The 22,743-nt window shown below is 39.0% G+C and overlaps 1 protein-coding gene across 1 annotated transcript; it reads right to left on the reverse strand.

Moving 5' to 3' along the window:
* Nucleotides 1-1,338: 1,338 nt before the first annotated feature.
* On the reverse strand, nt 1,339-21,892 carry VPS4B (vacuolar protein sorting 4 homolog B). Its single transcript, XM_050915885.1, has 11 exons — nt 21,842-21,892; nt 19,019-19,130; nt 17,468-17,618; nt 16,137-16,204; nt 13,038-13,157; nt 12,645-12,801; nt 11,016-11,164; nt 10,760-10,841; nt 8,483-8,702; nt 5,384-5,521; nt 1,339-3,558 (listed from the first exon to the last, which is right to left on the reverse strand). The coding sequence occupies exons 1-11, from the start codon at nt 21,866-21,868 to the stop codon at nt 3,457-3,459; spliced, it is 1,326 nt and encodes a 441-aa protein (XP_050771842.1). The 5' UTR covers nt 21,869-21,892; the 3' UTR covers nt 1,339-3,456.
* Nucleotides 21,893-22,743: the final 851 nt, after the last annotated feature.

A 22,743-nucleotide genomic window follows, 5' to 3' on the forward strand; every position in this document is an offset into this window, starting at 1 on the left:
GGATTTGTGGAATAAAATCACTAGATTAAAATATTGTTAATAAAAAGCTAAAGAAAAACCGAAGGGGAAAGCACTGGAGCTATGCCACAAGAGCTACAACAAAAGCTACCTGCTCAAGAATAAAAGGAACAATGTTTTGGTAAGAAATAAGTATCTGTTGGAAAAGCAGCACAGTATGAAACAAACTGTCCACCAAGTTCTTGCAATAGTTTACGTAAGTTACAGGAATGGCTTTAAGTCAACCATGATTACTAGGATGAATCTGGTTAAGACCAAAAACACGTATGGAAGCCAATCATTAAACAAGCTTGTCATTCTGGAAGAAGGAAAGAGTAAACAGGAAAATAAAGATGTTCCTGCATATTTCAACCAATTCAGAACTATTAGAAAGCTTCCTGTCAAGACAATCCTCAGAAATAAAATGAAAAAAAAATCAGAATATATTTTTATTAGGAAGAAGACTAAATAAACACAAAAAGTAGATCAAAATGCCTGACCAGAGAACATTCAGCAGCTTCTTTGCTTCAGTTGACAAAAAGAGCAAACTGTGATCAGACACCCCTGACAGACAGCATGAACAAAAGCTGATTCAAGAGTATCTCCCTAAACTGCATGTGTTCTGCTCCACTAATTAAAACAAAAACATATTCAAAGACCAGCAGATAATTTGAAAAACAAAACCAACCAAACAAAAAACTTAAAGAAGATTTGTATGTTTTCGTTGTGCTAGAGAATGATAAAACAAAGCCGACAGGTAAATCAGGGAAGAAACAAGACTCTGGATTTGAGGTCAGTCAGCAACATGGGAAAAAAATATAACAAGTTAATTTACTGAGCTTTTCTAACCCTATGAGTATATGCATTGGGATGTATACCACAAGTGACAGGAAATCCAAAGTTTAATGTCAAAGTGAAGAAACCATCTTTGAAGGACAGAACAAGCATATATACAACTGATTTAATTGAAAAACTATTTTACCCACAGGGAGGAAGAAGACATTTTTTCATATTGCAGTCAGAGTAAGTAGTAACACCAGAAGTTAGGAAAAAAAATTGTAAGCTAACTAGCCAAAGATGAGTCATACGTCAGAGGTTATGAAAAGTGTACAACTAATTTATCCAGTGTTTACAGAGGTTTTGATTATATAAAGCAAATATAACCTTCCACAAATTCTTTAGAGAATTTTTGATTAACACTGAAAACTAGAAAATGATTTTGCAGGCCCCCCCCCCGCCATTTGGCTACCATCTACTCTAGGATAACTTAGCTAGGAAGCTCTGTGATACATACTAATTTATTCCCATTTTACAAAGACAGCAAACCAAAAAGTTGTCCTTGTAGCTGCAATTCTAAGCAGCAATGTTTATTTGGAATATATTTCTAAAAACAACTTTAAACATCAAACATTAATGCTTCTGTTACAGATGTCATCCCACAACTGAGCAAGCAGCAAGATGTAAATTTAAAAACATACAGTATACTTTTCTTCTACAGTAAAGATAAGAGATTACACAGTTAAGCTTCTGGAAACCCATAGGACAAATCAGCCTACCACAGAAAAAAAAAGTTCCTGAGAATTTTAAGATTGGAGGAAGGACTCTCATTTTAAAAAAGGTCAAGAGACAAGTACTTCGGATAGTAGCTTCAAACCTCTAAGTGAGAGCCCTGCCAGTATGTGGCTCACTTCTGAAGTGTTCACAAGAGGCAACTATGAGGCAGGTTTACTAACCATAGTTGCCTGCACCTACACTGGAATTCCTGCCCCCACCCCCCAAAGGTCCACAAAAAGATTTGCAGTCCACTGATTCACATTTACACATTCTAACATAAGACAAAGGTAAAGCTGTGTGTAACTGAACAATTTTGGAAAGAATGTTTCATCATGTTAGTAAACAAAAGCTCAGCACCTTGCAGATCAAAGAATTTTTAACTAAATATTTTGTTTAGCTGTTAAACATAGAAACCAAAGTAAAAAAAAAATCAAGCAGTAAATACGTGAACATAACATTGAAGAAATACTCAAAGAACATAGCTGATGTACTATAACATTTTACTTCATTTAAGTACAGCAAATTTCACCCATCCTATGATTTATAAAGTACACAAAATATGTACATAAAGGAAACCAAACCCCATCAAAAGATGATCATATATGTGTATATGTACATATAACATACACACACAAAATGTGCAAATTTCTTTTAATGCAAGTTAAACAAAGCTTATGCAGGATAGAGTTGTACAATGATAATGGAACATAGAGTATTCTAGGTATCCTAATGATGTTTCGTATCTACAGCCAGTGCAAACTTACAAGGCACAAACTCAATGCTGACACTGTAGTGTTGTAAGTTACATTCAGGCACATCTCAATTTGTAGCTCTTCAGAAAAAGATCAATGGAAGTGCTACTTCTGTACTAAAGTGCCAGCCTTCTCTCAAAGTTTAAGCACTAAGTTGATGTAACCTATATGCAATAGTTATCAGTAGGGTTCTGAGTTAATTTATCACTGGAAAGTCTGTGGCTAAGACATCTGTTACACTCTCCTTGCATGTGAAAGTATGCTATTTCCCAAAATACCTCCCATACATTCTTCAAAGACTACCTATACCTTGCCAGCCTTGACATGTGGAATCTTACAGGATATTACTAATGCTTTTTGCTAACTGTAGTCAAACCCCTGCAGAAAGTAAATCCAGATTTAAAAAAAAAAAAAAAACAACAAAACAAGAACAGCCAGCAAAACACCTTCTGAGATAGTTGCACTGAACAAACTTTTGCTAAATTGCATAGTGACAGTGTGTATCAGCTAGTAAAGAGTTAAAAACAAAAGCCTGCTGTTTATGCAAAATCTTAACACAGCATAGCAGAAAAAGCCAAATACCAGTTCCATCAGTATTTAAACAAAGTACTGGCCCATGTAGTCTTATCCTCAGTGTTTTCTTTCTTACTTTAATAGCGAACCCACACTTGCAGTATACTTGATTAGCAAATTTTGTTGCATTTTTCTAAATTAAATGAGAGCAATTAACATGTAGGCTGATTTACTGATACTGAAAAAACCCGACAAGTATGTTCTCTTCCACCCCTCAAAAAAGGGTTTTTTGAGCCTACTGGGAGTTTAAAACTCACCTGTACCCAGGTCTAATATAATACCTAAAATTGAACTAATCATTTAAAGTTTTCTAGTATTTAATAGACATTACGACATCACTTTGCTGTCTCACCCTAAAATTGTATTTTCATATTATTTTTCAATAGAAGACATTTAATAGACATCTGAGGAAAACAATACAATACAAAAGCTTACGGGTCTTTGCAAAGGTATCTTCTATTCCTTCTGCAAAGTAAGAAAGGAGTGATTTTATTGGCATTTATTTGAAGTGCCATCAATAAAGACACAAGAATACTTAAGAAAGCAAAAAAAGTTCTAATGCTGTGCATATATCTTTGGTTTAGCCTTCCTGACCAAAGTCTTCTGTAAACTTCTTTAACTTCTCCAGGTCCTGTTCATTAACTGTTGGTTTTGTGCTAGCTAGCGACCTGAGCATATCAGCCTGTCAGAAAAAGAAGAAAACAAGTGTTTTCAGAAACAAGTATAGTACCACTGCTAACAATCTTGTTGCCAAGACAAATACGCATTAAAAAGCCCATTAAAACAAGATGACCATAGGAGCTCCTATTTACACAAAAATTTAAATGAGCCTAAACACGTCTGCACAGAGACAGCATTTTAACCCTGTGAAGACAGACAACTGTCAGTGAGTTCTCTAATAATGAAACCACAACCTCAGGTTTAGGTTTAAGCCACTCATCCATTCAAGTTTTATTCATCTCTTTTTACTGAAAAGACCTGAACTTCCTGGGGTTTTTGTCAGTTACTATTTTCAACCCATCTTTAATTATAGCAGTTTAAAGTGGAAAATAATCAGATGGTCTCATGTACTCTTCATAGTCCAACAATATAGAACAGTAGTTTGTGATTCATCTCTAGCAAAGTTTTACTGTTCATGACCAGTAATTTCTCTCTCTTCAATTCAGTCAATTTCTTAGATAAATATTTAGATTCTAGAAAATGGAGTTCAGAAAAATCACAGGTCTATGAAGTTGAAAGCAGCAGTTAAAACATCCTATGACTAAAAAGGGGCAAGAAAACTAATCGAGTCCTAGCCAAAGGCAACTGAAAAAAGTAGATGCCTAACACCTCATATTACTATAAAATTATGGGTAAAACCAAAAGTTAATGTAATGATTTATATTAGAAAGAATTAAAGCCTGATCTTTTTAAGGACAAGAACTGATTTCGGACACTGAAACAACTGCCTATGCAACTATAGTGCATCAGAACCCAGGTACCATTAGGAGCACACAAGGAATTATGTTTAATTCCAGGAAAGACTGATTAAAAATCCACCTAGACCATGCAGGCAGAAGTTTTAGGGCAGGCCTGCACCTGCATACATCCTTTTGTGCTTCCTCAGTATGCAACTATGCACAGAAAATTCTTTTCTGAAATACAGTGACAGTTATATTTACAAAGCAGTGCCTACTGTTTTAGAGGTTTGTGATCCCCATGAAATACACTGATTTCTTTCATTCATTACAGGACTGTTTGTACACAAGAAATGACAGCAGCACAGATTTTTTATCAAGTCCTTCCCTCGAACACTGTACTTAAATTCAGAATCTTCTTTTGTTGCTCTTGGGGAAAAATACAGAATGAGTGTCCAGCAATTTTTTTTTTTTTTAAGCAGTGAACTAAAATTTCAGTTTGTCTTAAAATGACATTTTATTCCCTAGACCAAAGCAAGTATTTTAACATGCACAAAGAAAACAGCTGAAAGTTGTATCACCTGTGATGAAATTTAACCATAACTACCATTACATCCATGATCTTTTTACGTTTTATCGTTTATGCTTGTATTTATTTCATAGGCAATATTTACCTACAGCACATCACTTCCCAATTTACACTGAATATAATTTTCCATTTCCCAGTATCAATATTAATGCTACAGAGTGATGGGAAGGAACATATCATGGGGCAGGGATCCCAAAGGGTTTAAATGAATAAAAGACAAGTGAAAGAACAGTGGAGGAGCCAGATGCTGTCTATGGATGAAAGAACAGCAGCTGCATGCCAGCAGACAAGAACAATAAGAAAGAAATGCTTATCAGGGATAGAGAGCTGGCTTTTTCACAAGCATGCCGTACTGTAGCACTGTATGTTGGGAATTCAAATATTATCTGGTACGTCCAGCATTTCTGAAAAGAAACAACTCATCCAATTGCCTTGCATAACGATTTGAAAAAGAGTCTTCACCTCAAAGTCTTTTCAGAGTTCTGCAAAGCAAGGAGGAAATGCTACAAAAGAATACCTACCATGCAAACTTGAGGCTCCAGTAATTTATCACCTGGAACCTCCATCCATGTCATTTCTATGGCTTCAGGATCACCTGGAGAGCAAGGGGTGAGCAAATCTACCATCATATTTGGATTAGAGAGTGATGGTCCTTTTACCTAAAAAATAAGAAAATACTCAGTTTATAGGAGTTATAATTTTAAAGACAAAAACCAGAAACTGAACAGCATCTTTAGAGCAAAAACATTCCTTTATTTTATGCAGACGCCCCACACATTGGGAAGACCTGTCCTCTGAAAGAGAAATTGTATAACTGTACTGGCATCATTCACTTTGAAAACATGCAGCTGTAGCCAGGTAGTTAAATTCATATCAGGTCAAATCCCAGGAGCCGCTTCCTCCTAAGGTTGAGGATTTCTGTGGAAAACTAACATGCCAGGAAATCTAGTTGGAGAAGACCACCCTTCCTAGTCCCTGGTCACTTTGGGAGTTCATTCATCACTGGTTAACATCTTTCTAAAAACTTCTCAATAATTATCCTTGAGTGCCCCTCAAGTTAGGAAGCCAGAGATGGCTTTTCAATCGTTGACATACTGCACTACAAAGTTCTGAGCACCTTTTCTGACACCACCTCAGCACCACTCGATAGAAAACAGGGCCATCTAGTGGGAGAAGAGAAACCATCCTTTTTTCCCCCGGCACGTGGACAGACCAAAAAAAGTTGCACCAGGTGTCTGTTCCCTTTCTGCAACACGTTATCTGGGACCCACAGTTTTATTTTCCTTCATCATCACCTGAAGCATCACACATCCACAGGAACTCAAAACATATGCAAAGATTGAAAGACAACACGCTAACTGGCTATTTTTAACAGCCAAGAACTGGATTTGCTATTCCAAGCTGCATTTAAAGCACAACGCCGGAGAGCACAGATTGTAATATTCCAAATGCACTCTGACAAACCTGTATTATCACACAGAGCAAGGAATGGTTCACAATGAATTAGTAATAATTGAGGAAAGCATTGTTTAACTGGGACAAGTTGTCTGTTGTGATGCAAATAATTAATAAAGCTAAGATTTTGCTCATAAAAATAGTAATTTAATTGGATGTGATTTCCTAACAACACAAGTGGAATCAACTTGGCTTATGTCAGAGCCCTCAAAGTACTGCAGTTGTGGGATTTTTTCCTTCCTTTTTGGGGACAAAAGGAGGTAAGAGGTAAGAATTCCTTTTGGGTTGCTCCGCAAACTGTGACAACTGAGGTTATTTCATTGCACCATGGTAGTCTGAAACATACCTCAGATTCTTCCAAATTTGAACGAAAGGCTAAAAGCGAACAGCCCTTTAGCCAGAAATGTCATTGTCACTTAAAGTCAACAATGGATAAACACTTCAGGCATCACTGCTTAAGGGAAGGAAGCATCTAGAAAATCCTCGATATATCAAAACAGTTGCTTATTTTTAAACAAATATAGTTTACATCACAGTGTTACTGCTGAGTTGCCCCCAGAAGAAACTTATTGAATCAGTGTTTCAAAATACTCATCTTGTTTTTAAACTGGGAAAAGCTCCTCAAAAACCCTTTAAAATGGTTTTTTTCCCCCCCTCACCAAAATGACAGGCTGCAGGTTTATTTTAATAACTACAAAGTCAACCAAGGTTTCCTCAATGCAGACTCTGGAAACTTACATAGTCCTCTCATATTCTGGACCATATTGGATTTAAGTGTTCCTTTCTCTTTAAATCTTAAGCTGAATGTGTTCCTTGGAAGAAACTACATGGAAAAAAAGAGCCTATCTTCAATTCAAAATAACTAGCTGTTCAGGTTAGGGCCCTTAACCCTTTTATGTCAGGCTGAGTTACTGGTAAAAAAATTGTAATTGTAACTGAGATGACGAAGAACTGCTGCCAACACAAGTTACACGGTACATATCTCTTGATGGCTTAGGATCTAAAATTTTTCCTACCTTACCCAACCCCACACCTGCTCTTTTAAGGAGCAACAAATGAAAGCTTCCCTTTACAGCAGCAAAAACCTCTGCAGAATACCTTGACCCACCTTCACCCAAGACACATGAATTTCTGTAAAATCAAATTTGCAGTAAAAATGTAAACAAAAATACTTTTAGTCTGGGTCTACTCTAAAAAATACTACACAGGAGAAATATAATTTTATTTAACCAATACATGTCGTATATATTTGGAACTCTGTTTATAACCATTAATAATACTATCACACTTTTCTTTTCTCCATTGAAGAGCTTAATAGTTTATAGAGAACAATTAATTTGATTGAATAAGACCCATATGTGCAAATTCTCCAGGGGGAAAAAAGCATTCCCAGATTTAATGGATTTAGATTGGTGCTAAAGAACTCTAGTTGGTTCTTTGTCAGATAAAGTTTCTGATCCAAACGTTTAGAAGAAATGTTTCTCAAGTCAGTAAACAGTATGTAGAAGTAACTGCAAGATAAGCCAAACAATATAGTTTCAATAGTCTCTTTAGAGTGCACCTAAATAAGTGTAAACTAGTTTTCACATTACAGCAGCATCCATAGGATGCTGCATGCTGCCCAAACAATGAAACACAGACCTTGCTCAGTTGTCTTGCATCTTTAGTACTGTCACAAGTAACACTGAATCAATGTTTTTACCAGAACCTTAATTTTTCAGTTTGAAAAATATGCCAAGTAAGCAGAATGTGCATAATTATAATCCATCCGTTCCCATGTGAATGAGGGATACATTTATTTAAAAATGCTAGAAAAACATGAAGAACCATGTAACTTGATCCAGAAAAAGAGCACCTCTAACATTCCCATTTAAGTCCAACTTCAAACTGAATGCTTTTAACACTACCTAGAGACATGAAGAGTCATCAGAGATTGGATTACACAGCATGAATACCCAGAAACTAGCTCCACCTAGACTTATGGCAGGATGGGTGGCAGGTGGGTGGGGAGGAGGAATACCCAAGTTCTTCCCTGGTCGATAAAAATGACATTCACAAGCGTGCAGTGTTACCCCCAACCAAATTCAGTTTACTTGCAAGGAATTTTCAAATTAAGATAGTTCTGAGAGATGAAATAACTCAAAAAATGTGTGATTCCTACTTACTTTTTTAAAGTGAGTAGCTGATTGCACTTTTCTAACAGGCTGCATCAGTGCATCACGTACAATGATGCTTATATCTGCACCAGAATAGCCATCAGTTCTCTTCCCAAGCTCTCGATAATCTGATTCCGTTAGGAGATTTGGAGTTGACCCAAGGTGAAGTTTGAACATTGCAGCCCTAGCATGGTCTTCAGGTAAAGGAATATAAATACGCTTCTCAAACCTGGTTTAAAAAAGAAAAAAACAAAATGTTCCGCAGATGCTAGCTCATGCAGGTGCACAGTGGAAAGAAGCTTATGCAAATACGTATATAGCTTGTTCCTAACAATATTAGAAAGAAACAGTTTCAGTATTATAAACCTTTAAAAACAATTCTAAGGCAAATATTCAACAACCTGGTCTCATAAATAATACTGTAGCTAGCATAAGCTAACATCCAGAATATAACAACTACTTCCTTTTCATGACAAAGATCTTCTCTTCAGACTGAAGTCTTTCCAGATTTTCTCCAGCAGAGTTTGTGTTTTTAAAAAAAAAATTGAGGGGAAAAAGTTTTTAAGTGTTGAAGAATATTTGAACAATTTTCACACTCAAAGAAAGAACTGCCTGATAACAAGCTGACACAACCACTTTCTACAGTCTCCAACTAAAGAAAACCTCATAGTTGGAAGCAAATTTGAAGTCATATTCTCAATACAGTTGTCAGTAGAAAATGTTGATAACTGCAGTTCTTCCTTTGAAGCAGCATCTGTTCTCACAGTGGGGATTACCTCCTACCAACAAAAGAAGAGCGACTCCAAATTCTGTAGAACACAATTAACATGATATACATGACAAAGTGGGCCAAATCCATGAAAAAGTGATTCGATTACTGCCATTGTTGTACAAGTTCCTTTAAGTCTTATGGACAAGAGTTAGAGTGCTACTCTTTCACACTGCAGAGAATCAGAGAATGGTCTGGGTCGGGAGGGACCTTTAAAGGTCATCTAGTCCAACCCCCCTGCCGTGGGCAGGGACATCTTCAACTAGATCAGGTTGCTCAAAGCCCCATGCAACCTGACCTTGAACACTTCCAATGATAGGACATCCACAATTTCTCTGGGCAACCTGTTCCAGTGTCTCACCATCCTCATCGTAAAAAATTTCTTCCTTACGTCCAATCTAAACCTACCCTCTTCCAGTTTAAAACCATTGCCCCTTGTCCTGTCACTACAGGCCTTGGTAAAAAAAACCCCAAACATCTCTCTGTCTTTCTTATAAGCCCCTTTTATATATTGAAAGGCTGCAATAAGGACTCCCTGGAGCCTTCTCTTCTCCAGGCTGAACAACCCCAACTCTCTCAGCCTTTCTTCGCAGGAGAGGTGTTCCAGCCCTCTGATCATTTTTATGGCCCCCTTCTGGCCTCACTCTATCAGGTCCATGTCTGTCTTGTACTGCAGACCCCAGAGCTGGAATTTCAAGAATGACGTGAAATTTTAAGCAACACGTTCACCTCTAAATCTGTCTCACACAAAACTATAGTCATACAGGTTGGAAGCGACCTCTGGAGGTCGCCTGGTCCAACCCCCAATCAAAGTATGGCCAGCCTGAATGAAGTATATACTAAAAGTCAGTAAGAGTCACAAAAAAGTAATGTTTCTTTAGCCTACAAAAATGACCACTATCCAAGCTGTGTCCTCATCACAATATAATCATATTTGTCACCTGGCTGTATTTGTCCTCTGCTGCTCTGCAGCTCAAAGGAAGATCCAGCTAATCAGATACAGGTATGGAAGCCCTTTATCTACAAAACAGCAGTTAAAACATGCACTAAAAGATCACAAATTATGCCTGACCAGTACAAAAACATGGTGTTTCTGTGTAACATAAGGCTACATTTCCATGAAAGAACTCAAGCTACTCAACAGTTTGTTAACAGCTGAAAAGGAAAGCTCTACCCCCTCTTGCCCTTCTGAGGTGCATATTTTGTAACTTGTCCCCCAAGCCCACCAGAAAAACCAACCCCACCAACCAACAAGGAAACAGAATAGTTTTCTGCTTGCTCAAGCACAATCATCTAACCAAGAAATCAAATAAACTACAGGGCCAATATAAGAGTGAACAACCTACCTCTTTAAAGGGGCCAGGGGCTATTAGTTTGGCTCAGTCCATCTCATGGAATTGAGTTGTAGAACATTAGCCATGTCTGCAAACACGAGCTGGATTACTACCTCAAGTAGTCTCAGACTGAACCCTCACAACAGCTGCAAATTTCATACCATGAAAAAAATGCCATCATACCTTCTCCTGATAGCAGAATCCAAAACCCAGGGTATGTTTGTCGCTCCTAAGACCAAGATTCCTTCATTGTCAACACCAACCCCTATATCAGGGCAGAAATCATTTCACCATTTAGATGATAAACGGAGACTGTTTTAAAATGTCATCAAAATTTAACAGGGTGGAACTGCAGATCTTTTTAGTGTTCTCATGCAAGCTACGCTTAAAATATGTATCTTAATTCCTTTGACTGATTCTGAAAACCAAGTAAACTTACCTTGCATCTGGACTAGAAATTCTGTTTTTATCCGTCTTGCAGCCTCACTTTCATTTTCACTTCTTGACGCGCAGAGGGAATCTATCTCATCAATGAAGATAATAGAAGGTTTGTTTTCTCTGGCAAGCTGGAACAAGTTTTTCACTAATCTTAAAGGAAACAGCTTCAGTTATCTTAATGATTACACCAGTAAAAACACATAGCTTAAGATTATGATACAGTCACTTCCTTTAGAGAAAGCTAAAAAAAGAAAAGTATTAACATAAAGCTACTCAAAGATACAACATTCTTCCAGCTCCAAGACTCAGCATTATACTGAGCGAGATAGCCCAGCATAAAGGGAGGTGAAACATTTTAGAGTACATTAGGCGTGGTTTTGCAAGAAAAAGCCCTTTTTCGGTTTACATTTCTACAATACAGCCTGGACTATACAAAACCACCACTCCAGACAGATTCAAAAGAACATGGCTTTCTCTTATTTAACATTTGTAACCTAATCAGATTAACTGTAGAGATTTTGTAAGAAATAACATGTACATTTACTTTATACAACTTTACTAAATATTTTATACGACAAGAAAAATTGGTTTGCCAAAATAAACCAAAAAAACCCCTAGCCATATTTTATTAACACATTTTACTAAGTTAAAAAGGAAAATAAACAGGAACATGCTGAGAAATTCTTCACATTACCAGCACTAAATCTCAGGCAATAGTCTCAAATGAAGTCAAAGAGAAAAAATGCCATGCTAGACTCCATTTCTGTATTCTTTTTGCAACAGAAGAAAAGCAGCTTAAGGTTTCCAGCTTTTGGGGAAAAAAAAACAGTTCAAACACTTCATCTAATGGCCTTTCTTCCTCATCTTATCAACTTTAAATAGTGTTACTCAGTTGTCCCACACTTCAAACTATTAAAGCATGGTTTTGAAAAGTATTCTTATCATCATATGGAAGTCCTTTCTGTACAACAAACCCAGAGCTTTTTCTTAATTCAGGAAATCTTCATTGGAAGCCTAGACGGACAAATTCCTGCACTTCCAGACTGCAGCCAACATGTCACTTCAGGCTTCCTGGTCTTCTTCACACATCACATAGTAACAAACAAAGAGTTAGTATGGGCAACCATGAAATTTTCTTTCATGGCTGCTCCTCTCCTTCAACCTACTTTTGCAAGTCTTATGTCTTCCAGATTTTGTTTGAAATCAGGATAAAGAAAACACACCTCTGTATGGACAAAGCAATGCTGTGTATTTACAGCACAGCTGCTGGGACAGGTGAGTGGGGAGACGCCAAGAGGCAGAGTACCCCAACACTTCAGACTGATGTAGTGTGCGATCACAGCTGAGTTCAGAAGGGGAATGAGCTCCATGGTGCTCCCAAAACCTTTCTGAGCTAGTTTTAAAAACTATCTTGAGCACTGAAGAGAGGTCCAGCTGCAGCAGCACAAAATGCAGCACATGATGATATCTTTACATGGCACTGCAGCATGAAGCATAGAAACACCTGAAGTTTGTTTTTAAAAAGACATGACCCTTCCCTCAAATTCAACTTCTTTACAGCAACTTATCTAGCTCTATATTAATTTCTTCTTGCCAACATTTTCCTGGACCTCTGGCAACTCCAACTTACTTTTCACTTTCACCTAACCACTTTGAGACAAGGTCAGAGGACGATACTGAGAAGAAGGTAGAGTTGTTTGCTTCTGTCGCCACAGCTTTTGCTAAGTAAGACTTTCCTGTTCCCGGCGGTCCAAACAGGAGAATCCCTCTCCAGGGTGTTCTCTTTCCTGCAAGAGAGAAACCATCAGCCTTCAAAATACTGTAGAAAGACTGAACCTGTTTTTCTGATGAAGCCCCTCTAATTTACTCAGAGGTTTTCCACATCTACCCATGAAACTTCTGTCAGATGGATCACAATCTCTTTGTCAAGAGCTCAGCTTGAGTCTCTGATACATTGGCATAACACTCAGACCCCAGTGCCGGTCCTGACTGGCCAATAGCAAGTAAATGCTGTAATTCTGACCTGTAAACAGGTGCGGAAATTTAATGGGCAAGATCACTGCTTCTTTAAGTGCTTCTTTGGCACCTTCGAGGCCAGCAACATCACTCCATTTGACATTTGGTCGCTCCATAACAATTGCTCCTATAAGAAAAGATTGTATGAATTAGTGGTGCACATATCTTTTCACAACTTCAATAAATTCCATTTTGGAAAAAAAAAATTAAGAAATCTGTGCCCATGTCCATACTGAATAAAAACAAGGCATTTCTAAGTAGATATAAACACTGAATACTGGTTAGTCAAATGGATGTTATTTCTACGGAAATCTGTCACATTGTTTTACCACAATAAGCCATGGATAACCAGAACACTCGAGAGTTTGTAGAAGTCCTGCAATGGTCAAAGCTACTCCATAACTGACCAGCAAATGTGCGTTTAGTCGTCACAGAGGAGTACCTTCTCTAATAGGTACCCAGGCACCATCTCCTCACTAAACCACCATTGTACTTCCCAAAAAATTTGAAATTTCATTTTAAACAAGGGAAGCAATGTAGCTGCACTAGCCCAGGATTTATAAGATTCTCCAGCAGACAAACTAGCTTGTTGGGTATCTCCAGATGTGCAGCAAACAATCAGATCATCTAACGGCAAAGAGCTTTGAGAGCTAGGGCTGAAAGCATCAGAAAGGTTATATGGAGCCTGCTTAGCTGCAGAAGAAGTATCTTCTTAGTCTAGCCACGTTCTCTCAAAGTTTATCACCAAGTCTCATCTTGCTCAATCAACAAGTTCAGCTTGATTTTAGCCAACTGAGCTGTAATTTAGCCTTCTCTTCAGACTTCAGATTGGTTAGCCTGACATGCTAAAAATGATTTTGTCTTGACTACTTTTAGATGGGACAACTTGGATCTAAGCTAGTAATTGAGTATTAGATCTTGTAATCCTAGCCAAGGCAAACCCAAAAGCTAAGAGAAATTTTCTCAGATGAACAAATGCCAACCAACCCAATACTCATCTAAGTACTCAAACACACTGAAAGTTTCAGTTGCCCTATTTCTCTACAAGGGGCTTTCTATAATTTCACAATTGGCTTTTACCAGCTATTTTCTTGACACTTTCACCTTATGCCTTCAGAGTTCTGTGAAGTAATTTAAGGCTTTTCTTCTTCTACAGGACTGAAAATTTACTGTTATTCACTGGCTAATGAAGAAAGCAAACAACACTTGCTTACTTTTTAAGTATCTCCTGTGAGAGTTTTTTCTTTTGCTGCATTCCTTTTCTATCAGATTGAAATGAACAATTTCTGTTAACAATTGCAATTGTTAACAATTTGGAATTTAGAGTCCAAACACAACATCATATTGTTAAAGACATTAAAAATGCTATAAAGCTGATGGCAAACTGTCTTAGCTTTCAATCTATATACTGGAATTAATTCAACCAGCCACTTTCAATGTATTAAATTCTTTTGCTAGGTTGATCACATCTCAGTTTTTCTTAAAGTAAACAGAATTATGGGCTCCATCACTAAAATAATTAGCAGAACAGGTAATAGTTCAGATAGGAACAGCATATGATTTCAAAGTTGAAATATCGGAGTTATCTGCACCAGACATACCATGGTAACTGAAATCACTGCACTGTAAGAGATTACCTGTATGAGGACACACATGGAAATGGAATTGTAGGCTTCCTAATTTTGTAGGTGTAAATTAATAGCTGGAAGATTAAGCAATAGAGTGCAAAAGGCCTTTAAAATTCTAAACAAGAGTACATGACAGTAGACCCACAGCTACTATCCAGTCTGAACGTACTGGTCACTTCTCCCACAATAAGCCAAGTTGCTATTATAATTAAAATCTTGATAAATACCCACAGATTTGGGAAAGTTCCATAAGGCAAAGTCAGCTAGGAGTAACAAGGCAGCAAAATTAAATACAGGAAATTTCTGTGGCTGTTGTGGGAAGCAAAATGAAAATGAGCAATCTGAAGGCTGCCCAGAGCTTGCATTATCTGAATAACAGACTCCTGTGTTAAGTTGAAAGGTACAAAGGATCTCACACCTCAGACTTTGAAGCAATCAAATGTATAAGCAAGAATGTTATCATTTTATAGAAAGTATCAAAGAAGTGGTGGGTGCAAGAAACTATTTCTTGAAGAACTGAAGGTCAGATTCATGTGGGAAGAAACAATGTCTTTATAGCGAGAGACAGGTCAAGAGTCCAATGCTCATCATTTTTCTGTCATTTTAAAAAATAGGAAACTATCCCATATAACTGTGCATAGGATTATATAAACGTGCAGAGAAGTAGAAAAAGCATGGCGCAGTTTACAAATATCATACAATAGCTCCTGAAATTACACAGGCAGAGAGATGTGGTAAATGCATTTGATCTTTGTTACACTGAAAAATAGGGGGAGAACAACGAAGTTTCTTCAGATCCATAAGCACCTTCTGGCAGGGAAGCTCTGAACAGTTCTTCACCATTAAAGGGTAATAAATATCAAACAAAGCCTCTTTTTTACTGTGTACAAAACTACTGGTAGCTGCTATACATTGCATCACTGACTGTATTCAGCATTTGAGTTCAAAACTCCAAACTATTATGTTACTCAACTGGGAGAGCATCATCACTGCATATGAGAAAACACTGCCCGTTACTATAAATGTGGAAGAATCCATGTTCTCAACCCCTAAACTTGAGCACAAGATTTTTTGTGAAAATGGTCCTGCTTACACTAAGTGTTTGTATGATGTCTGTTACCTTAGCCTCTAGGGAATACTCTAATGCACTTAAGAGTAAAAAAAATACTGATTCAGTTTAGCCAATAGCTACCTGGGATCTTGCAACTTCTCCCATTGGAAAATGCTATCCTGAGAAATGGTACAATTTTGTCATAAAGCACAGGGTACAGGAGATACATTTCAACATAGTCACTGTATAATTTCATGGCACACAAACCCATACTTCCATAAAGACTATGCTTTTGTATGCAAAGAGTACATACTAGTTGAGCCACTTACAGACAGTAAGTTAATCCATAACATTTAGGTGGCAAAAATATAGGAATTTGCTTGATTGAAGTCACCTGTATTTAAAGAAAAGGATGCTTCAAAATTACCTTGAAGTTGATTCTGCAGCTTCTTTTTTTCAGGATCCTCTGACTCCCCTTCCCCATCACTATCATTCCTGATTTGGAAACAAGAAAAAATGTTGAAATAGAATAAAAGAGACTGCTGTCTTAGGATAAAAATCAGAATGAAAAAAGCAGAAAAAACAGCAGTCTGAGGAATGAAAGAAACGTTGAGATGCTTTTACATCATTGTACTCCTGCTTTTCTACACCACGTTCTTTCTAATTCACCCTCCTCACCATTTCAACTTCCTCTTATGGGTCCGAGCCCTCTTAACACACTTCTACATGCTTTGAGGCAGCCTTTAGGAAACAAAAGCCGTTGTATCAAGCAACACGGAAGCGCTAAAATGGTTTATTTGTAGACATTGGCACTTGTCCCCTATCTGGAACTGCAACAGGACTTGGTCAATTCCATCTAGTACTATGAAACTCTATACCCTTGTCTTGTCAGAGCACAGGAAACTGGAAGTTAAAGAAGGAAAAAAAGAGACTAGGTAGTGAACAATTGGAGTGGAGGTCACGAAAATACATGTAGCCTCTGTGATATTACCAATTTCTTCTATTATAAACCAGCAGAACACAGTACAGCTCAAAAAATAAAACTGATGAGACAAGTAGACAATGAAGGAGACTGCAAATCAGGTGAAGTTTCAAGAGACAACTGAGCAACTCTAGCTGTTCAGGACTGCTAAAAAGGGCAATCCCACCAGAAGGTATCATCCTGAATCCTTCCTCTCTCCTATCCCCATAAAGGCAGCAGCAAATGCAAAAGAGGCTCTGCTTGTTCAGGTGGCTCTGCTTGTTCAGCTCTCTGATATGCAAAATTAAAAACAAATCTAATAAAAGGAAAGCAGCAGAGAGACTAATGCAGCAAGGCATGAGTGATTCAGTCCATCTTATAGAACTTCACCCTACATAGAGCTTTGCACCTCTTATCAAGTGTGAGACAGATCAAGTTCAGGCCCCAGTAATCATCAGTCTGAATTTATTTTCTAGTTACTAAGTATTTAAATGTAGAAAAATTTTAAGGGTCGTCGGGCTCATTGCCATTAAATCCAATAATCATGTGTTAATCTGAAACAGCTTTCATTCTTCAGTGAATTTCCTATGCAAATGTTCGCACATTTTACTAAAGAAGAACAGAAATGCCCATGATGCTAATTCATATTATTTTTCTTTTATTAGCCCACTGTATTTCAGCATTAGTAGTCATCTGAAGCATTTAAAAAACACTAGTTAAAATGATCTTTGAAGAGTTGAATTTTAGAATAAGCTGAGTTCAGGAAGTATTTTGCTTTACCTTCTCCAAAAACATACCCTTTTCCATCAGTAGGACCAGACTCTTTAACTGGTTTTGGTGCAGTTTTTTCTCTCTTTTTCAGATATTCTTTCAGCTTTTCTGCTCTGTCCAAGTATTCTGTACATTTCATTCTAATGCTCTGTTTTGCTTTATCACCCTGTGCTTCATCTAAGAGTTTGAAGAGAAACAATGCTTTGTTAACAGCAAAACACACGTGCATCAATCAAAAAACAAGACTAAATCTCTGTCTTCTTTATATCTTATCAATATACCTCTCTCAGGGCTCACCACATAACCAAACACCTCAACTACTTATCTTTCCACTATACCATGGAAAGAAGTGACAGGAAGGATGTCATCACCTACCAGAAATCAAATATACACCTGAACATTGCTTTGGCTTAAAATTTGACTGTAAAGGATTAAGGACAATGGCACTGGAAGTTTTTTTGTCAGTCCTTCAAGCTGCTATACATTGTCTTAATAACTCCTTTTCTAAAATAGCTCATCAAGAAGCTGCTTGTGCTAAGCAATTTTTATTTAGAAGTATACTTTATTTTTCCACAGCTTGCTAATTTTAAAAGATGTTCACATCATAAAGAAAAAAATTACATAAACCATCTGAAAGAATTAGGTGTGGTTCAACAGCCACACTGTGCTCTTAGCCACTATTACAGTATTTCAAATCAGCAATCAAAATTTAACATTAGGTTTATGTGTTAAGTTTCTAAAAGTACATCAGTATTGTTAAAAGCACAGAAACTGATATTCTGATAAAAATCCATAAGATATAAATGGATAGGAAGTGATAAACACAAATTATCCTAAGTGACTATAGAGAAAATAGTGTTTTTTTCAAATCATGGAGATCTGTAACTGCACTTATGTCAGGTGAGCAACACTAGCCCACTTAGATTAGGGCTGTACCTGCATTAAGAAAGCCCACTCCTTGCATACAAACACTGGACAGGACACAAAAGGTACACAGAAGTGTGAAAACGCATAAAATAATGAGAATATGGGAACTGAAGAAAAATTATAACATACAAATCCATCTTGTACATTTTTTTGGCCAAGATGAACAGCAAAACTATGACATTAAGGAGCAAAAAATGCCAGCAGAGAGGTTGTAGAAAGGCAAGCAGCATGAGTTAAGGAGCAAAAAATGCTCCATAGATACAGCAAAGACTTCTTATGTAACACGTGGTTTTCAGCACAACAGAAATACAGGGATCCCTGTACTTATTGTCACATTTCCTCGTGCAGCGGCCAACCCGAAACATTGCTACAGAAGTCCAGAGGAGAGACAGCAAACCCCTGCCTCCCTGTCTTAAAAAACCCTAAAACAAAACACGAGTAAAAAATAATCTGATTTCTTACGAGAATGGAGCAAGCACACATCACAGTAAAGGTAAAAGCTGCAAAATATATGACCTCAGTCAAACTACAACTAGCAAGTATCAACTGATGATGAAAGTAAAAACTGAAATACTGATGTCAACATAAGAGATTACTCTGTGCAATTTGACTATTAAACTCTACTTAATCATCCAATACATTACACTTACATTTAACAACATGGAGAAAATACTGCACAGCATGTTGGTACAAGCGGAAGGCTTCCTCATAGTTTCCTGCTTTATCTTCTTGCGCTGCCTTGCTAGCAAGATCTATTGCTTTCTGTAACACAAGCAAATAATTAAGTGCTGTGCGAGAGCATTTTGCACGATCAAAGAGACATTTTAAGCTGTTGCTCCGACTGTTTTTTGATGGCCAGTTTTTCTGCTCAACATTTACCCCAAAAAGCTGAAGGCAATTGATTGCAAGTCTTAGGTGGTGCTTTGTACATGACACAATATTTCTATCCTTTTATGAACAGTGATTAACAAACCGCTGAAATTTACTAGCACACAAAAAAGTGAGAACAAGAAGTTTCTGCGTACTAAGTTGGAACTACTACTGGTTTGTCTATGCAGTTTTCCTTACACCAATCTCTTGCATTTATTATCGAAAGAGTTGGAAATCCATTCTAAGTTTTTTTTTTATCACAGACCCAGACACTCTGAACTATGACTGATGACATCAGTAAACCCTGTCAATAGCAGAGTCAATACAGGAAGTGATTACAATGCACTGAACCTAGCACTATCACTCTTCCAACCCTACGCTGGGAGACATCTTCAAAGACTGATTGTTTGGCTTCTCCAGAAGGATTTAGGTTCTTGATATCCAAGTGAGAAATTCTAATTACCACTCCAGTGGGAGGGGAGAAAAAACCCCACCAGATAGAGAATGTACCCAAATCACGAGCATCAAGAAACGTTCTAGGAGAAGTTATGGATGGATTTTTAATTTATTTGTTGAGCTAGTTTCAAATAAAACTGACTGTGATCTAAGCCACTGTATTGCATACACTGGCCCGTGGATTTGTTGGTATCACCGTTATTCCTTTGCTCTTAAGTGCTTATTACCTTTTATTACGCTTTGCTCCTTGGAATGCCTATACCACTTCAGGACAATTAAAACTGTCAGTTTGAATGACTAGCTCATGTAAGTTTAAAAAAGGCAGTCGGTTAGCCAGAGTTAACAAACACTAACTGAATTTTCTATAGCCCCACACATATTTTTCCACATTCAGTCAACTTCTTTTCCTAAGCACTGTTAGTATGCTCAGGATGATTATAGTAATGTCAGGGAGCAAGGTGGAGAGCTTCAACTGCAGCAAGGAGTTTTCATTAGACATTCCAGTACAGATAGTCTTGCCCCTATCCGGACACTGATGTGTTTCAGGCAAAACAAAGCTAGTAAAGAGTAGCCATGAAAGAACTAGCAGCAAAATCTCTCATTCTATTGCTTTGTGTTGCTGTCTTGGCAGCAAAGATCATCTCAACAGATCTACCCAAAATCAAAGAGTAATTTAAAAACAATGATCCAATAAAGCAGACTACGGTTCTGTTGTGGCAAGTGTTGGAACACTGTAAGCATCTGTTTCTTTGGAACAGAACTTAGTCTTTCCTTTTTGGAGAAGCCACGAGCTGATAAGCCGTTTATCATGTACGAACGGGCAGTCCCCTCCTTGCTGCTCACCTTGTGCTGGCTCCATTATGCCCCTCTATGCATCATTCAAATTCAGCAAAAGAGCAAAAATTAACCCAAAAAAGAAGTTACTTTCTTCTGAAAGTTCTTAAGTCCCTTTAGTGACTTAAATTACCACAGAACAGTTCAATGATTCCTGGATCCAGTACAACAAAGACAGTGATACATGCGACACTAAATCCAAAGAATAAATGGCAAAGACCACCTGCTAAAACAGAACTGTGAGAAAACAGGGCATGTTGCAGCCCTGCTCCTCTGAAATAGAAAAAAGTCTACATCATGTATTGACTGGTTTTGGTATACTCTGTTTTTGTAAATACCCAAAGGCTATTACTTGAGTGTTAGATTCTCAGCTCTAGTACTTCATTACATCAGCTGGCATCTTAGCCTGTTACTGTGATGAAGAACACTGCTATCAAACAGGAAATAATTTATTAGAAGGTTGTATGAACTAAGGCATAGATGACAAGCTCTAACTATCCATGAGGCACAAACTGTATTTATCAAGCTATGGTTTGATAGTTTGATGAACGTCACCCTCAGAAAGAACGTCAGCTTAAACAGATTTCGTTCTCCTTCTGCTTATTCTAGACCCTGTGATATCTTCCCTAGCTTTGCCAGTATAAGCATTACACGGCCATAAAAAGCGTACAGAAATGATCATGGTTCAAACCAGCTGAAGAGAAAATGACTCTTTTTAATACAGGTCATTTCTGGATCTGTTTTGCCAACCAGCCACAGAACCGATTATACAGCCCCAACTGAGGGTTAACACAAATACAAAAACAGAGCAGGCGAAGACTTCCTACAGTCAGTAGTCTTAGAAGAAACCTAAACCAAACCATACGTCTGGACCACACGAGGCAACAGTGCTTCCCAGGCAGACATCAGGCTCCGCTGCTCCAGCGTCCCGCAGGGCTGGTGCGACCGCCTGCCCGGCAGGTCCCCGTCCCCTCCCCAGGGACTCAGCGCCCGCCGCCAGCAGAGGCCAGTGCTGATGCGGGGATTAACCTGTGGCCTCTGTTACTTCCGAGCCCTAAGCCGAGTCCCCTCGACACCTCCTTTGCGGCTGCGCCTGCCGACAGAGGCAGCCCGCGGCCCTCCCGCCGGTGTCCCCGGCCCCCCGAGCAGGAGGCGTTTGCGCTCCCTGTCCCCTCACCCGGCCCAGAACACCCCGCGGACGAACAGGCGGCGGCGGGGGCACCCCCAACCCCATTCCCTCCTGCCCGCGGCCCTCCGACCGCCGCCGCCTTGCCGGGTCCGCCCCGCCCCGGGCAGGGCCGGCGTCGCTCTACCTGCAGGTTGCCGCTGGTGCCTGCCATAGCGGAGCGGTGGAGTGGGGGGGGGGGGGGAAGGAGACTGGAGACGAGAGCGTAGGCCCGCGGCTGCCGGTGGTGGAGCTCCCCTCCCCCCGCCGCCACCGCCCACAGAACCGAAACCGCGGCCTTCACCAGGCGCCTCCGCACGCCGAACACCGACCGACTCGCTTCCGCTTCCGGGCACCGCCCCTCCCGCCTCGCCCGAGGTCAGTGCCGTGCGCCTCGCCCCGCCCCGCGCCTCGTCTCGCCTCGCCCCGCCGCAGCGGGAGCTCTGCGCATGCGTGCCTTTTTCACAGCTACATAAGGCTGTAGAATTGTGAGTTAGCGTTTGCATTCCTTCTGTAAAATGTCGAAAGGTCGTTGCCAGGCTTTGCGGTAAAATTAATCCCCCCCCCCAAGTTTAAGAAATTATCTTACACCTCTGCCCTGCCCTCTCCCAAGGTTTGGTTGCCGTCAGCGGCACTGCCTTTTGCATAATCTGATACAAAGTGCTGAACACTTTTATTCACAGAACCGGCTCTCAATAAATTCGGACACAGTCATGAGCAGTCAAGTGTTACTCACCTGTGGGTTAGTAATAAAACTCAGGTAATGTGTGATGCCCACAGAGTATGAAGGAGGAAGTGACTCGGAACACATAGCAAATTGTAAACCAGTGAGGTGGGCTGACCCTGAATGGATGCCAGGTGCCCACCAAAGCTGCTCTGTCACTCCCCTCCTCAGCTGGACAGGGGAGAGGGAATATAACAAAAGGCTCGGGGGTTGAGATAAGGACAGGGAGAGATCACTCACCGTCACGGGCAAAACAGACTCGAATTGGGGAAATTAGTTTAATTTATTGCCAATCAAATCAGAGTAGGATAATGAGAAATAAAAGC

The sequence above is a fragment of the Gymnogyps californianus genome, chromosome 2, assembly GCF_018139145.2.
Source record: "Gymnogyps californianus isolate 813 chromosome 2, ASM1813914v2, whole genome shotgun sequence".
NCBI lineage: Eukaryota > Metazoa > Chordata > Aves > Accipitriformes > Cathartidae > Gymnogyps > Gymnogyps californianus.

Coding starts and splice junctions, on each gene's coding strand:
- VPS4B (XM_050915885.1), bottom strand. CDS start 21,868: ATGGCAGGCACCAGCGGCAACCTGCAG. Junction 13,158..16,136: donor GCTGCAGAATCAACTTCAAG/GTAATTTTGAAG, acceptor CTTTTCTTATAG/GAGCAATTGTTATGGAGCGA. Junction 5,522..8,482: donor CAGCTACTCACTTTAAAAAA/GTAAGTAGGAAT, acceptor CTTATTTTTTAG/GTAAAAGGACCATCACTCTC.